The sequence below is a fragment of the Ptychodera flava genome, chromosome 9, assembly GCF_041260155.1.
Source record: "Ptychodera flava strain L36383 chromosome 9, AS_Pfla_20210202, whole genome shotgun sequence".
In the NCBI taxonomy this organism is placed as follows: domain Eukaryota; kingdom Metazoa; phylum Hemichordata; class Enteropneusta; family Ptychoderidae; genus Ptychodera; species Ptychodera flava.
In genome coordinates, this window is record NC_091936.1 from 22,135,216 (window position 1) to 22,153,417 (window position 18,202).

General features: G+C 40.2%; 1 protein-coding gene across 1 annotated transcript in view; it reads left to right on the top strand.

Moving 5' to 3' along the window:
• LOC139140357 (carboxypeptidase N subunit 2-like) overlaps positions 1-17,526 on the top strand; it is a 32,718-nt gene extending 15,192 nt beyond the window's left edge. The window contains exon 2 of the mRNA XM_070709559.1: positions 14,048-17,526. Within this exon, the coding sequence (XP_070565660.1) occupies positions 14,274-16,526 (2,253 nt within the window). The 5' untranslated portion in view covers positions 14,048-14,273 and the 3' untranslated portion in view covers positions 16,527-17,526. The remainder of the gene's footprint in view (positions 1-14,047) is intronic.
• The last annotated feature ends 676 nt before the right edge of the window (positions 17,527-18,202 follow it).

An 18,202-nucleotide genomic window follows, 5' to 3' on the forward strand; every position in this document is an offset into this window, starting at 1 on the left:
TAGAAATATGCTGATAGTTCGAAATTTTATAACGAGAAAATCGCGCCGGTGTTTGCTCTGCCCGGTTTGGAAACGTGAGCTTATTGTTTTGTAAATTCTATGCGGACACAGAGGGAATGTGATGCGGGTAATGCACGTACAGTTTAGAATGATGCCGTGATTTACAATGTAAACACAATGTTGACCTAGCATTTGTTTTTCTATGTGTACCGGAGCTAATCATAGAGCATATATAATTTGTCTCGATCAACTGAACTTGTATTGGCGGACTGCTCATGAAATAAGTCGAAGTCCAGGGTCGAAATCCATCTCGATTGAAAAGTATGCGATATTTCACAGCACAAATTCATGTCGGTATAGCTTTAAAATCATTGCGATTGAATTGTTATTAGGTAATTATAAACTTATGCGGTAAATCTAAAGAAGCCAAAATTGAAAATGAGAGAATAATTTCCATGAATTTTGAAAAAAATTAAACAACCATGAACCTTCCTTTTTTTGAATCAGCAACTACTTTTTCCTGTGGATAAACTCAATCACGCTGAAAAACAGCGTGCTGCTGGCCTGTCTATCGTCGCTATTATAGTCAACGGACAGTCGCCACCGAAGAACGACGAATGCTCGTTTCCACACATCAGCCAACGCGATATTCAACTGTTTGATTGAAGTTCACGCATTTCATTACTTGTACAAAATTCGACCGTCGCGATTTTAGAATGACGCATTCAGTTTAATATCAGCGTGGTCACAGATTCACATCTGTTTTAGGTACTCGCCTCCATGGCACTCGCGAAGCCAAAACAAGTCGCTTTTAGAATTGTTCAAGTTTCGTGTCAGAATCTATTTATTTCAGTTTTTCGCCAACTTTTTATCTTTCTATTAGGAAATCGTTTTAGATACCAGATATTGTCAGGTGTTATATTTATATAGTTATGCCTAACGATGGGTTCTAACATGGTACAACACAAAGTTAGCCCGGCACTGGTGCTTCTGAGGTCGGAAACCGCGTTCATGTAGCTGTCCGTTTTTAGCTCCATGCCATGTTCAAGGCGGACTGTGGTCGTACTTCAACATGCAGTACGGAACGTAAAAGCTAACGTACGCAACACGGCGTCTGAATGAATTCGTCTTTGTCGGTATGTACCACATTGTAAATTCATTGTCACGTGTCTCTCTCCGGGCAGGAAGCTGAAAACGCGGTGACGATTGCGCAACCAAAAGAGAGGAAAACACAATGTCATCGGACTTGGCATGCAAACTCACATAATTTTACGAAGTATATATGCAGCCAGCCATTTCTTCGCTTGATAATCAAATTTGAACTGGTGCACTACAGTGCACAGTTAATACGCTAGTTTGTATTTAGCAAGAAGATTATCCCCAGATAGTAGCTCAGAATGACAGTTGTGTAAATAAAGCATAACGCTTACGCCGCGAACTGACCGTTTCAGTGTTCATTTTCTTCCAATTTTCACGTCATGTATAATTTCATTCATACCACAAATTCAGACAATTGTGTAAAAAGTCCTGTACTTCATTATGGGCTGGGAATTTCCACCGAAAATGTGAGCGAGCCGGAATTTTAGCGGACTTTGTGCGACTCGAAGGATCGCGTACACATTTCTGCGATTTACTCGTTCCGTTTTTGGCAATGTATCGCAACTTCTGGAGAGTGTAACTTGGCGCCGCGTTGACGGATTAGCCTTATCTTTGCACAGGTTGTAGTTAGTGACTGTTTCTACAAAACTATGTCTCAGAATTGCGATAATGTTCCGAAAACAAAAGATATCGTGACAAACGTGGACAAAAGCCGTTAATTTATTCAGAATCCACCACTTCTCACTTTCAAAGCTAATTATGCAAAAACAAAGCGGATTATCAAAAATCCAAGACACGGTTTTTTACACACCTTACCCTGCTATCGATTGCAGTAAACGGTTTACCAATGGCCATCACCCTCTCGTACTTACACTTTTTTAAGGACGCCAGTTCATTTATCAACAAGAACATAATATACTGTACACACTGCGTTATATTTGCAAGGCTACATGCTTTGAAGCATCAATAAACTATAGTGATAAAACGAGAAAAGATAGCTACTTGTTTTTCTGAACAAGACGATAAACATATTATAAAAAGTGAAAACTATTTAACACAATTAATAAAGTATATTTAAATAAATTTTCTGCAAATTGCAATACCACTGCTCTCTTGATTTCTACAAGAGTAATGTTGAATGTTGAATGCGTATAAGCAGGTTTTAAACACGGACTACCATTGCGCTTTTCATTGAACATTGATGATATTGATGATCTCGACTTTTCAAGATTCGGTGCCAGTGCAACCATTGATCATACTTTTCAGTTACAAATCTTAAGCATTGCTTTATATATAGAAACTTGCAAAGCTGATTGTACCTTCTATACGTCACATGATAGTTCGAGGTTCCGTATCATTCCTAAATTTGCAGATGAAGTTTCATTTTTTGAAATGGTGTAAAATGTTATTCAACACGTGTTTCTTGCGTTTAAGGAGTAAGTTAAATTAACAAGCCGTGCACTTTAGTTGTTTGTTTAAGGTAGTATGCGCCTCGAAAGTGAGAGACTTAAACCTTTGTTTGAACTTTTCTAAAGGAAACTTTCGTCAAATTCTCTTTCAAAACAAGCATAAAAATCAGGAGTAACCGTGAAAATTTTGGTACTTTGGAAACAAATTACTGAAAATTTACCGATGAAGATAAGCCGGTGAAAACTTTATTCACTCCACAAGCTTCAAAATGTCCCCAGCAGGCGGTAGATCATAAACGTACCGTAAAACTTAAAGTTCTTGCGCAATTTCGTCAATTTCTTCTGTGAATTTATTCCACAGACTGAATTCCTACATAAAAGCGGAAACAATGAGTGGATACATTCATAATTAGTCTTAGCTTACTTCATGAAAAGTAATTAAAAAGTAAAGCTCTTTTTGGCGTCTCTGCACTTAAAGGCAAGCAAACGGTAATCTGCCAACAAAATGGAACGTCTGATAAACTTTTTTGCACACGATATCATGGTACAAAGGAGAAATGACATATCATATATCGCACATATTATATATTTCCCTTCTGAACCTAAGAAAATCTAAGTTCCCCTCAAGTGCGCGAAATGAATCTGTGTAGGTGTTGAAATCCTTCAGAGCGGATGTAAAAAAGTCTGCGTCATTGACACTTCCATTCATCCACGCTTGGTGATTTCTCAGGCCCAAGAGAGACTAGACATGGTGTGTGCGTGCGATTGCCTTTCCACATGGTTTTTAATGCGCGGTACGAATCAGTGGAACATTCACGGCAGAGTGGGCGTTGGTATTGAGTTTCCTGACAGTAGGTCTTGGGCGTTAGCTATAGGCGGCTATAGGCCATCGGAATAGCTAGAGAAATTACCTGCCTGTATTTTACGAGCAGTCTTGTCAGGCGGTGATTGATATAGTGAGGAAAATGAACGAATGTACCTAACATACGTACGAAGTTATGGCTACTTTGCCCAGAAGTAACGGAATTTTCCATGAATTTCCAAGGCTTTCAATGGCGCTGTTACCTCAGAAACTCCATTCATTGACACAAATGTAGACTGAATGCACGAACATACACTTGAGAGAAAGGTGAAAATATCGAATTAAGAGATAAATTTTGTGTGATAGTTTGCGAAACCCTAAAAGAACGTAAACTTTATAACAATCAGGGGCCGAACGCGATAATCTGGCAACACACGTGACATGAATCCGAATAAACTTTTAACTGGTCTCATGGCGGTCTTCTCAGCACAACAAGCTGACGATCTACACACGTCGTCGGTGCTAAAGTGCGAATGTGATGGAGTTTTGCCCAGTACGGAGAGATCCGATCTCGACAAAGTCATTTGTTCACACATTAGCCCAAAGTGCTGAGTAACAGTTAATGTAACATCACAGCCGGGGTGCTAACATCTTCCATGATTCGTTCTTGTATTCCATTATGACTAGTCTTTTTTTCTCAGCTAACGAGAGATTTGTCCTTTCCCTTTCAACCTGCCGTGCCTGCAAAACTTGTCTGATTTAAAAGGCGCGTTTTGCAACTTGATACTGGGGGTTTTACTATGCAAAACTACACACTGTTGAAATCCTTGTTTGAAACACAGATGAAACACACAGCGCCCAGGATAAATCGTGTCGTCGTTTGGATTCATCGTGTACATGTCGTCGATTGGACTTTCAGTCAGAACAGTAACAGGGACATCGATCAAGCGAACACAAGCCATTTTCATTTCCATGACAAGAGGATTCCACGCGTTTACAGACCGCAAAGACAACGAACAAAGCAGGATACAGCACACTGTTTACAAGAAAAAAATCTATCACTCGATGATTCAAAATTATTACAAGAGCATAATCAGCTATTCTTGTTCTTGAAATGTTATTGTAGGCTGTAATTCTCTCCATAAAATATCACCAGCAGAACATTTTTCATAAATGACACACGTGACTGAAGCATCTATTAGGTAGGTGTGACACCGTAAGTACATCCGTGTGTATTCATCTATACTATCTTACCAATTGACAAACGACTGTATATACTTTGAGCTCTGTCTGTAAAATGGCATCTTCGAAGTATGAATGTACAACAATTGGCACTATTCAACACCAGGCAAATTGACTTGACTGTGTCCTTTCTGGTAAAATTTCAAAGTTTCTCCCAAAAAGATATCAGAGACAGATTCATTATTGCAAGTATCGGTGAGAATTGTGTCATCAGACTTTGAACATCAAGATATGAGCCAACGCGAATTTTTGACATAGAGATTGAAGTTACCACTTATCATTAACTTCAAACAAGTGATGGAGTTTTTGACCTTCAATTTAAACATAGGGTTAGTTTTTTAAAAAAAGGTTCCCATAAAATGAGTTAATTAATGGAATATTTTGATCCATATAAAGTTTAGAAATATTTGCTTGACGACACCTTATTCTTGACACCGTCTTTACCATCTAAATTCCGAAATAAACTTACATATAATCATTTCTTTAGAGTTTGCTTTATGAAAAAAGTAGCCGTTGGCTTTCAAAATGTCCCTGATGAGGCTACGCAAAGTTGCCTCATCCTCCAAAACGAAAGACAAAACCCAAACCCGAAAGATACAGTTGTTATCCCTCGTTAACTTTCGCTGTAAAGTGCGACAGTGTATCCAGCGCCCCTCCAGACAGAAGCCAGCACCGTGCAACAGAGAAGCCGTACTCAGATATTCAAGTTGTGCAGCGGATAGGTTAGCTTCTGTTATGCACAGTGGTTTCATTTTATCGAAGTTTGGTTGCTGTTTACTTCAGACACAAGATATTAATAAGAGATCATGACGGATGCAGTGTAGGATCTCTCCCGGCGTTTCTGTATCCAGAGGTTTTGCGACACAGAAACGCCGGATCCTAGACTGTGATTGATGACACGTCTTCTCCTGAGCACACGTTTGTATCCTGTCTCCCATCCATCTCCTTGACCCCTACATCGCCCGGGGTAGAGGTCACGACCTGCAATACATATATACCGCGTACTCCGTATTTGCAGAAAGTCCTCTCGGGGGTGATTAGGAGTCGAGCGGGGTTTCCGTCAAACTTCTCCCCGGTGTTGTATGCAACCATCACTTTAACGATATGAAAGCAATTTTGATGCAGTAGTGATACTGAGTACGCAGATATCTCGGTGGCGGAGGTTACTCTCAATCACAGAAGTAAAAAGGCCCCTGCCAATCATTTCTTGTATAGTGACCTTAAAAAATCACGGCTAAAATTATCAGACAAGATGTAAATGATAATCGCTGTTTGAGTATTCTGTTAATGTTTTGGCGCCATCTGTGTATAAAACTAAATGTCATTTTCCATGGAAGCAATGGGTGATCGTTGCCACCACGCGTGCGTACGTCCAAGTTTTGCCGTTTGAATAGGCTAGCTTCATTTTCACAGGCTTATAAAGTTAATGTCTTAAAATGCTGACTTATTCGTGAGGCTTTGGAATATCTTCGAGTTAATGTAAGCATTTGGATAATAAAGTTTGATGACAGAGAAAGCCTGACCATTCCGTATTCTAATGAAAGCTGTCAGGTTGATAAAATGACTAGAGTTTCGAACCCACTAAGTTACATTCTCACAGTTGATTTTGAAAAAGTAACCAGAATTCCAGGTTTATTTAAATGGGATCACACTGGCTCTCGAGTGATGATCCACAGAAAATTAAACGTATCCGTTTCAGTGTTTTGTGAGGGTATAATTCCGTATGAATTTTTCAAAATCTAGTTAAGTTTCCGCTTTTAGTTATTGATTGCGCATGTCATCCATACAAAACACTCAGACTGTTCAACAGTGAGGCGAGATACCGTTCTCGTAGATCACTTTTACCTGAAAACGACCCCATAAAAATTATGTGCACCTCAAACACAGTTTTGCTGATAATTAGCTCTTAGGAAACTTCAAATTATTGTATTTCACAATCAAGAATAAACAGCCAAGTTCGATATATACATTTTTGATTAGGAGAGCAAATTACCTTAAATATTATGTGTACTTGAAATTCAAAAAATGGCCGCCGTTCTCCATGTTAACGTGAATTGTCGAGTCGATTTTCAACGAAAAAAGGAAGACAATGAAAGATTAATCTGTGTTCAGGTTTCAAGGAAGTATCCACAGAATCTGCAGATGAGACAAGAAGTGATGAGAGTCAGATAATCTATTTCCGAGACGTAATTTGCCTTCAGCGTGTACGCTTGCTCTATCATTTTTCTCATTTTCGGAGAATTCTAAAAAAAAATTAGCATATTAGGTAGAATGCACCTCGGGGATAGATTTTCGGATTCTAAATTTTTACAATATTCTCTGGTCTACTTTTTGCCCGGGTTCATTTTGAACTTCTTAGTCTATATCAAGTTTTCACCTTATTTTTTGAAAATCCAAACTTCTATTTTCCCATAGAGTTAAGACACATATGACGGCCATTTTGAATTTTCAAATGTCGATATATGATAGGCCATTTGTCACTCTAAAACTAAAATTCGTACAGTAACCCCGGATATTCTATCTTGATTTTGAAAGAGAATGGATGATTTCCTTGAGGGAAGTTTTAGTTTCGACGCGTGCATCACCTTAAAACCCAGGTACATACCGTTTCTTGTAGCCCACACATTTATTGAAAAACAAAAACGGGTCGCTTACTGTGCGTACCTGACGTAGCTGATGATAGATGGCTGGCTATTACATTACATATCTAAAGTTTCATTAACAATACCTCGGAGATAACAAAAAACCTGTCATAACATTATGTGATTGACAGCTTTCACGGGCGTAGGTCACCACTTGGGCGCGTGAGAAATGTCTCGCGCAATCTATTTGCATACTATGGCGTCGGTAGCAGCATGTCCTTTTACATGGTTTGATATTTGTTCAAATGTATCGGCGCACTTTTTGATGGCGCGAGTGAAAATCAGTGAGTTGCAATTAAGAGGTTGTTTTTAAACCATGGTAAATGTGCACAGAATTCAATTAATCGGTGTTTCGATGATAAGTATCATAGTCTTCTGACCACAGGGTACTGCAGGCATTATTCGTCTGGAAGTTATGAATATGAACAATAAATGTCATTTATTAAACTTGTTTTTATTACACAAGCCTCACCTGTGTCGCTCATAAAATTTACTTTATGAGCTGCTAACTATATATAGCTATTTGGTCCGGGCGACATGCCCCCGCTTTGAATTGGTGATCGGTAGAAGAAATTAATGAAGGTGATTAGGGAGGGCAATTAGCAGATATGGACTGTTTTCTTGAAATACTATACAGAGATAGCGAGGGTAAAATAATAGGCATACACGCGACACAGGTAAGGCTTGTATAATGAAAAAAGTTTCATACATGGCATTTATTGATCATGTTCATAACTTCTCGTCGAATAATGCCTGCAGTGCCCTGTGTTCTGACTAGAGTATGTTGGCATCATGATACCAACCATTGGACATGCAAACAGACTGTGGTTGACGTGTATTATCTCGTTGACACTTAAGCTGTGCATCTGCGGGCTAGCGATCACTTCGCCTTGCATATGGGAGAAGGCAAAAATCCCCTTCAGGTGACACATGAAACCAAAAAAGTGCAAAACACGATTACAGGTCCTGTGGTTGTAAAAGAGATATAGACATCTGTGTAATTAGGATCGGTCCCATTCAATTCACTGTAGACGGACGAGAGTCATACAATGTTTCTCTGAGCCATCTCAGGGGCTCATTCCTATTTTCAGGGAATGTTCTATTGTATCACCATGGATATTGCGGGCTGCACCGTAAGGTTGAACGCGCCTCGGGGATACTCAGCCACTCAGATTTTACATGCTTTTTTGGGTCTATTGCTTGTGGTGGCTCATTTTGAACTTGGTGTTAGTAAAGTTTATGAGCTTAATTTTGTGAAAAATCAAAAATTGTATTTTCCCTATTGAGTTAAAACAGGGATGGCGGCCATTTTGAATTTCATCGGTAAGCTTAAAAATTATATAATTTGTTTGGCTAGTTCCAAATTTTGCAAGGTGACCCCCTCTAGGAGAATGTTTGAGAGCTTCGTCGAGGAAAGTTTGAGCAAAGTTCAAGGTCTTTCAATTTCGAGGCACGTACTACCTGAAATGCGAACTTCAAATCTGTTATCACAATGCAACTAATATCGTGGACAAGTTCACAAGATGTATTGTTCAAGTATGGGGGCCACACGTTCATGACCCTACTGAATGAGGTGACCGTTCATTATGTCGGTTTCAAGTCGAGAAACCTTAGAAGTCTAATCGTTCAATCTGTAAGAAGACTTAGTGTATCATCGTCAATGCGTTCAAGCGTGATTGTATTCAAATGTCAAGAACCTGTCCACGAATACAACATCTTGAAAGGAGATGCGATCGTCAGTAAGCTGAATTTACACGGCAGAGATTTTATTCATTGTGACGTCATAGTATACTGAGTTGAGGTAGTATGCGTCTCAGGGACAGGTATCCGGACTCTCGAAGTTTTACGATACCTTTTTAGTCTATCACTTATGGGGGCTCATTTTGAAGCTCATGGAGTAAGTATAGCTTTCAACGAAGTATTTGTGTGAAAATTGAAGATTTAATTGTCACTCATAGTGTTTACATAGGTATGGCGGCCATTTTGAATTTCAGTACAAGGAAACATTGGGTAATTTTTTTCTCTGTAGCGCCAAATTTCGCACAGTGGCCCCTAATTTCTTTTCTTAATTTCTAAAGACAACGATTTAAAGTTGTCTTACGGAAAGTTTCAGTACAAATTTTTAGTCATTCGATTTCGATGCGGCTACTACCTTAATGTCTTCAAGATATTTGACATGTCCCCTTAGCTCAGATATCTTTATCAGGGAGGGGTAAATATCACGCAAGACCTGACATCACAGAGTTTCAAATAATTTTGATTAACTCGAATATGCTGGAAAACAAATCTTTGATGCTTCTTTGCGGTTTTAATTTACTGCATGAGCGATGCCAATTACCCGCTCTGGTTTTGCGTGATGACAAGCTGAGGGCAGGAGTAATTTCGGCGGTTTGTTTTCCGCTGCGCTCATTCTGATGCGGCTTGTAATCCCTTTAAGAGCCGCTTTTGTATTATGACTCGCTATATCGACTGATACACGTCTGCTGCGACTTAATTTCTAATCCCACTATTAACTTCGACGCTTGATTGATGACATCTAGTCCGCATTCAATACAACGAAATCACTGCTTTACGACAACGTAATCACTCCTTTACGATAACCCATTCACTTGCCGCAGATGTAATCAGTTTATAACTTTGCAATTATTTAAAGGAGAACTCTGCTCTTCTCCGAGGGCACACAAGCCAGAATGTAATTGAAATGGGAAAGTGGGGCTGACGGGTCATTGCTCAATCTATATTCGGAAGTGACACACGTCCCTCTCCTCCAGAGGGCAGATATCTGTCATATTGGTCGATACGGATATTTTTCGAGTAAGGTAGTGATAAGTTTTATTCATGAAATGCTCCCCAAAACGGCATGCATGTTGTCACGGCAGTAACAAACGAGAAGGGGGATTGCTAATAAGGTTGAATTGCAAGGAATTGAAAGTAGTGCAGTCACCCCGAAGCGACTGTAAACATTTACATCGAGAAGATTCTGACTTAGAGTCTTTGAGTCTTTTTTCCATCAATCATGAAAAATTGCTGCAATTGCCCCGAGGTTTACCGTAAATACGCTCGCCACACAGCATACTATGCATTTTAAAGTGGATTTCTGACTCTCCTACGCAGGAAGGAGACCTTTCCGAACCCATTATGTATGTTCAAATGTCTGATTGGGAATATTGGAGATGAAAACGATCGCAAGGAATAAGGCAATTGCATTTGGACGACAAAATTTAACAGAAAAAAACGGCTTGTGCTTCGAGCGATTGCAGCCTGTTGTGAACATGAATCTTGATGGGTACGCAATGTTGGCAGAGAGTTGCCCACCGGCGATTCCGTAATCTTGTAGAATATTTGAGAGCCATTAAGGCAATGTGCACACACCAAATTGATATCTTTGTTCTGCGTTTCAAGGCTGAGGCAGACATATCTCGGTGGATTACTGCACTTTTCAATCAAACGCTGAACCGCGGCCATCTCGCAGCGGATTTCCCATTCGAAATTCAACAGCCTCGTGGTATTACATCTAAGCCATCAACTACTCATGACTGCCCCGCACGGTCAGTTCCAATGGGGGTCTGCTAATCATGTATAAAGCTCGTCGAGTAAATAGCTTTCGACACAAGTGCACATGATTCAGTTTGGCCTCTCAGCGACGGATATAGAAATTGAAAAGTTCGAAAGGTAGGCGTCTCGTGGAACTAGGCCCATTAACATGCGCTTAGCTTAATAATTTACTTTAACTAACGACCAAGAAAATATTCTTGCGATCGTGGCGCCATCAAATACGCCAAACTACAAGCGATAAACCTTTCCCCCCGAGAATTTTGTTTTTCCCGGTACAAACTGACAAACATTTACTGTTTACCGAGGCCCTTGCGAAATACTGGTGCAAATGAAAATAATAAAAAAGGCGACTGTGAAATTAATTTATGCATCGTAATACATGTAAAGGTTTCTGTACGATTTATTGCGGTACCATGAAGGAGATGGACGACTTGGGTTTTGTCAATCACCGAGCTTTTAGTGAAAGTGCTGTTCTGGGTGTAAATTATACAATTATATTCATGTTAATTGGAATACATCATTATTCCCCTTCAATAGTTTTTAATTGATTTTCTTATCACGGGTTTAATACGACCTTGTCGTAAATAGTGTTTATTGGCGTTATCTTCGATGACATTTCCCGTCTGGACGGCGAAGAATTCTGTGTGGCTGCTTTTCAAATAGCATAGTTGTTTTTCGTTCATGTGTCACAACCTGAAGCCGACTCACATATTTTTCAAGACGGTGCCCTAGGGGCGGTAAGTACACAGCAACCCAAACGGCAAATCGATATATCCCGTACTCTGATAGGCCAGATATCGGCTCAGATCTGCACTCCGTTCTCTTATCTCGAATACGCTAGAACCTTTCTAATCAAATCTAAAATGATCAGACCCGAGAAATGAAATTCGACCACAGATTGCTAGCCTTTTTAGGGATTAAAGTGAAAATGATGCCGTAGTGAAGGAAAAAGGCAAATACTGTTTGTTTCAATGGACAACACAAGTCGTGCCTCAACGAGATTAGGGAAGACTAACACATTTATCAAGATATTTGAGCAGTAGAAAATCCCATGGGGAATGATGTAAGCTGGGCAGAATTGCCTGATAGTAAGCGTTCTACTTTAGCTGCGTGGATGTGGGATTATTCCTGTATCCTAGAGAAAAATGCTAAGACTTTCAAGGGCAGTGTGTACAAAGTCCTGTTTTTTTGACAATATTCCTGATTGTTTTTGTCGCATCTTGCCATCTTTAATTGGCATTTATCATGCAATGGGCATTTATCATCCAATTTGCGTCGTGCGTGACCATGTCACAATTAAGCGTATTCGTCTGATAATTTTCATTTTCACGTGTTGGTCTAAAATACGGCAAGTGCGCAGTGAAAATAGAAAAAACTAGGTCGACGAGTTGTTCCCTTAAAATATATTATTCCGGATTTCGTTATATGCCTGATGCTTTTAAAGTGTAGAAGGATAAGGTCTGAGTAACCATACTATAGTAAACACATCTGATCAATAAATGATGTACGTTAACTTATTATGTATTGTATTGCATTGTTTTACATTTGCCATTCTTTAACCAGCAGCTATGTGTGTTGCTCTCCATGAGAATTCTAGTACAAATAAAATCGAATAATTCAATGATGAGAATTGTGTTCTCAATACGCGCGTTATCATTGGTAATTTCAGCTTTTGCGGGGAATGGCGGCAGTATTTTAATCGTGCATATTATGTTGATATTATATTCCGGTCCATATATCGTGTTTGAACCATTCGCTTGCAAAAATCACATTTCTTCCTTTCCTATAATTGCGACACTGCATCTGACCAGTAACGATTGCCCAAATCACTCGCAAGCCTGATAAATTGCGTAAGGTTCAAGTTGTGGGCGATCCTAGAACTCACAATCTACATTTCAATATCGGGTAAAGATGAATGTGGATGCAAAAATAAAATCACTCGTCAACTAAGCACTACAGGCAGTGTTTACAAGCTGGACACGGGGAGGAAATTTATACATAACACACAAAGGGTCAAACATTAAATGTTATAAAATGTTATGGAAACTATGAAAACCAATAAAAGTAATTTTCGAGGAAAAGGATAAAAATTAAAAAATCACATTATAGTATATCAGACTGGAAGTATCAATTTTGGTATCAAAGAGGTAGTATAAATACTTAACCTCCTATCGTCCATTTTGTAACTTGTTTATTATTTTCATATACTGTGTCTGCAGGTTTTATTGCTCTATCGATAAAAGGTTTGGCTTCCCCGAGTGTCCTTCTATTATCTTCTATTACATAAAGCGTTCGTTATTTCGCATCTAATAGAACAGCTATCTATATCTTGTATCATGATTAATGATACAACCAAGTTTATCATCCATTTGCAGACATACTACAACAACGCTGTGTGTTAGAGTATTCAAGATTCGGTGAAAGTCATAGATATAGCCTTAGGACCCTTTTCTCGTGACCAAACATGGCGCCCTTCGTGTCCATATTATATTCAAAAGCAAAATTACGAATTTGTCCCTGGCGCAGACAAAACATCTCATGCGCACAAGACACTTTCTCTGGGATCTCGAATCGTAATGGCTTTTTTAATATGTACAGCTCTATGAAATTTGACTTGATTGAAAATATATTGGAATTCTTGGAGAAGAGCTTCGTGAAAAGGAGTAATAGAGGGGGGGGGGGGCTTCACTAAAATTTCTTGAAATCAACAAAAACTCAGGAAAACGCATACATTCTAAGATTAAGCCATTCCAACTTCAAACGTGCTATGAGAATACCAGGAAAGAAATTATCTAAAATTGATTCAAGACTTGTCAATGGTAATATCTTAACGTAATGCTTAACGTCATGCACTTTCTTTTAAAATCTTGATCTAGCCCCGGTTCTATTTGCGCTATCCATGGAGAACTAGGGTCCTCTGACAGCATCATGCTTTATGAGCTACGTAATTCATTTTTAGGTTAACGTCTGACGATAAGGAGTTTGCCCGTACCAAATACGTGTCAGCCGATCTCGCTTTTCTTGTCTACGTAAAGAAGGGAGGAAAATTTATCGAGCACGTACAAAGCTCCCAGACACCGCACTTGAATCCACTTGAAAATCTCGATTAACAATCAAGAAGAGAAAAAGAGAGTCATTATATGTGGAACTGAATGCTTTCTCTCTAAACCACCATTCTATTTCCGAAATTTCTACCGTTTGACATGTCTTTATATCTTTGTATAGGGCGTGTTTCTGTATTCCTGTCACATACGTAGTTGGCCAACTAATGCAGTTGATGCCTATTTCATTCCTTGCAGACCCAGCGGAGTCGATTAATCTTCTGATCTCGATGGAGTCATGCTGTGTTATCCCCTGGTATTAGATCTATCAGACCTTGCGAAGCGCCATCAGTGACAATCCGGTGTGGGAGGAAAACAGTGTGCGGTATGCCACCTGAATTGAACGACAAGTCCGCGACAAAAGGATGGAAGAAGTTTTTCTGACTGACTCAACATAAAATCTGCGACACTTCCAAGGAGCGAAATGTTTGTTTTCTTTGTCAGGATAGCTGCAGTACTCGTGATCGTCAGAAGATACGCGGCATCCTGCCCAGATGGTTGTGCTTGTAACAGACGCGCTAAAGATGTCGATTGCGTCAACGGAGGATACACAAGCATCCCAGCGGGAATTCCTGTCGATACAAAGACCCTGTCGCTGTCTGGAAACACTCTCGCTGTTATTTCGGAGACTTGCCTGGCAAACTTTTCCGACATGCAGACCCTGAACCTCAATGGCACCAATATCAGCTCCATAGAGGATAACGCGTTTATGAGTTTACCAACGCTATCGCGGCTGACCCTGTCAAACAACAAGTTGTCGGTTATCGGGAGTTTCCTCCAAAATTTGCCGTCGATCAGAAATCTTTCCCTAGCGATGAACGGCATTCGAGAATTGAATGACCAGGTGTTCAGGGGTACTTGGCACATACGACATCTTGACCTAGGGAGCAATCAATTTGAGACTTTGCCATCTGATCCTCTGCAAAACCTGACGGAACTTGAAGAACTCATATTGACGGGAAACAGATTAACCTCCGTCCCTTCCTATGGTCTCCAGACCCTCACCAAACTTAGGACCCTGGATCTCAGAAACAACCGGATAAAAGAATTGTTCACAAATGCCTTTCGCGGGATGAATAATCTTAAAGTGTTAATGCTCGATGGTAATGAACTTGTAAACCTTGAAAGTGGGGAATTGGGAGGACTGGACAAATTATCTACTCTGTCCCTCAACCGGAATCGATTAGTGGAGGTAGATATTGATGCATTTTCAGGTACATATATGTTGTCCAAAATCGACTTTACCGATAACAAATTTGAAAACATACCAACCGAGTCTCTTCAGAGTCTCTTGAATCTAAAAGTTTTGTCATTCTCTAGAAATGGCCTGTCACAACTCCAGACCTATCCTTTCCTACCTCTGTCCTCCCTAGAATATCTATTCCTCGACAGTGCGTCCCTGGATCACATTGAAAGCTCGACACTTAATGGTTTAGTGCGAATGAAAGGCCTTTCACTGAGAAATAACTCGCTTGAATATCTACCAGCAGATGTTTTTGACGGGGTGACAGATCTCGAGATTGTTTTGTTGTCCGGGAACCCGTGGGCGTGCGGCTGTCAACTGAAAGGGTTCTTGGAAACTGCGAAAGCAAAACCTTGGCTGATATTTGAACCGGAAGTCGTACTTGGAAACAGTGTGTTCTCTGTCGACCCACCGTCATGCCAAACGCCCGATGAATGGAAGGGAAAGTACTTGGAAGACGTGCCGACAGATGAGATTCAGTGCCCGTTGAGTACACACGATTCATTTACCATCGAGAGCGAGGAAGCCGGCATCAGTACCGACCTGCTGAAGTTAACAACCGATACAATAGAACACTTTACAACAGACTGGACAACAAGGAGTTTCACCACTGAGGAATCGATCATAAGCCAAGGAACCGATGTAGAGGTGACTGTAGTCCCAACTACTGAAAAACACTACACGACTGTTGAAGTCGAGACTGAAATCACCACCGAAGGTGCTTCGGAGGAGGAGGACGGCACGCTGACGACGTTCGACTCAACGACGACAGACGATTACGCCACAGCATCGTATAGTACATACAGCGAACAGACCACTGAAACGACCTTTCAGCAAACATCAGAAACGACTTCTTACGGCATTGAATCAACCCAGCAGACACAAGAAGACACCGAGGAAGTTCCCTTCACCAAGAATAACGATATCGACAAACGTAAACTAATCACGGTAGCCAAGGAGCCAGTCCGTGTACCGAGCACCATTACAGTCGATGCTGGAGCAAACAGCGCCAAAAACGACACGTATATCCCTACTATAGTCAGTAGCATCATAGCCGGTGCTCTTGGCGTCGTTCTCGTTGGCATCATGGTGTATTTTGTACTGGGCATAGGATGTCGTCAAAGGCGCCACAATCCCGTCTACAGGATCAAGAGCATTGACTCGATATCGGCAGGCGATAGGAGGGGCAGTGGGACAGAGTTCCTGGTGCTGAACACGGACAACCAGGACGATGAAGAGGTGTACAACTCCAACAGTATACTGCCTCAGGACCAAGAATCGAGCACAGAGAACTCCTCCCCGATGTTGCCCCTCGGTCTGCAGGAGACACGGCTGGTGTCAGAGTTCACGACACTGGCCGAAACGACAGTTCACTACCGAAGGCCTTCGGACGACTTCGACAACCCGGTGGCGTCACTTCTTGGAAACAGTTGATACGCATCGCCTTATACGTATCGGGAGGAACCACTCAAAATTGAAGCATTACAAAGACCGAGGTTTCACGGTGACTGGCTGCGAACAAGATGTAAAAATCAAGGAAACTGTTTTTAATGGAAAAAGAACTCAGTTGCCGTCAATGTGTCAACTAGGCGGGATCTTTAGATACTGTAGGCCAAAAATTCACCAAATCTTCGAATCAGTCGTGATTGTACCAAGAGAGTCATTTACTCAGACCATTGTCAGATGTTTTGTACGAGTTTAAACATTACGCTGTTTGTGGTGCACGGGAAAATCTATGTATCGCCGTCGAGTTATCAAAATAAGTTGTATATTTCGTGCACTATCAAAGCCGAATAGATCAACACTGTTAACGTAGAAAGTCTCAAAAATAAGTGAATTTGGCTGATCAGTTTGTAAAATTTGTAAAGAAACTGGGATTTGAGTAATGTAGCTATTTTCTGTAATTTAATGATTTAAATTAATGATTTACTGATTCTAGGTTGTAAACATTTCAATGAAGATTTGGTATTCCTACTTTTTAGTCATATGATATATTTTTAGATATGTTTTTAATTCCCATAGTCCATTGCAATTTCTTCCAAAAATTCGATGTGCGGTTTCAGTTTCACGGCTTTCATTAGCAGTGAGGCAAATCGTGCTGTCTCGGGAATTTTCTGTATTTTACCATAACCACGATTTTGTACGGACAGCCATGGCATCGATAATTGATGGCTGTTCGCTGAGGTTAAAATACACCCTTTCTGACGCATCTGCCTTTCCAAGAATGAGCGTGATTTAAAACCGTCGCCCAGCCGGCTCCAAATACGGTAGTAAATACTTTTAAGTGCCGCAGGAAAATCGTCTTTTTAGCCGGTAACAACACTTTATATGTTTTCTAGGTTAATTTTTCAGTTTCACCAGTATTTAGATCCCTGTCGACTTCTGTGAAGTATTCGCCGACATCTATTTTGAAAATAAAAAGACATTCGATATGTTTCAAGGTGTCATCTTGAGGATCCCAGATTGTTTGACCCGCTATTCATGCTAAGTGGCATTTGAATATTTTATGACAGTTGAACACAGTGTCAGTTTCCAGGTTTCAAATGAGCACAGCGACGCTCTTCTCCCAAACGTTATTTTTGTTTGATTTTTTTTTTCGGTCTTAAATCTTCAAGTTTTTTAAAAGTTTTATTTTTTACCAATACTATTAATTATACCCTCGCCCACAGAGAAACATATAGACAGAGTGGCAACACTTGCATGCCTTTTGTTCCATGGTCGTCTCGGTAGACTATTGGCTTTTCATATTAAAATGAGCTTCAAAGGTGTTGAACTTTTTGGAGGCTTTGTTTGTGGTTGATAATTACACGAGATTATGCGAAAAATACGACGAGATGGCATCGTACTGCCAGTCGCGTAGCAACCATAGTTACTTTGTGAGCTCTCAGTCCAGAAACACTGCTTCACGCCAATCAAAACATAACACGCCAGCAGTTTCATAAACATGTCCTTCCTTGACGCACGTGTAAAAGACGGTATGACTGACCGTAAACCATTGAGTAAAACCAGACAGTATCGATAAAAGACTTTCAAATTTGGTTCAAATACACTCATTTTATATACATAAAAATATGTGAGGAATTTTTAAAACCGTAAAACTCATATTTCTG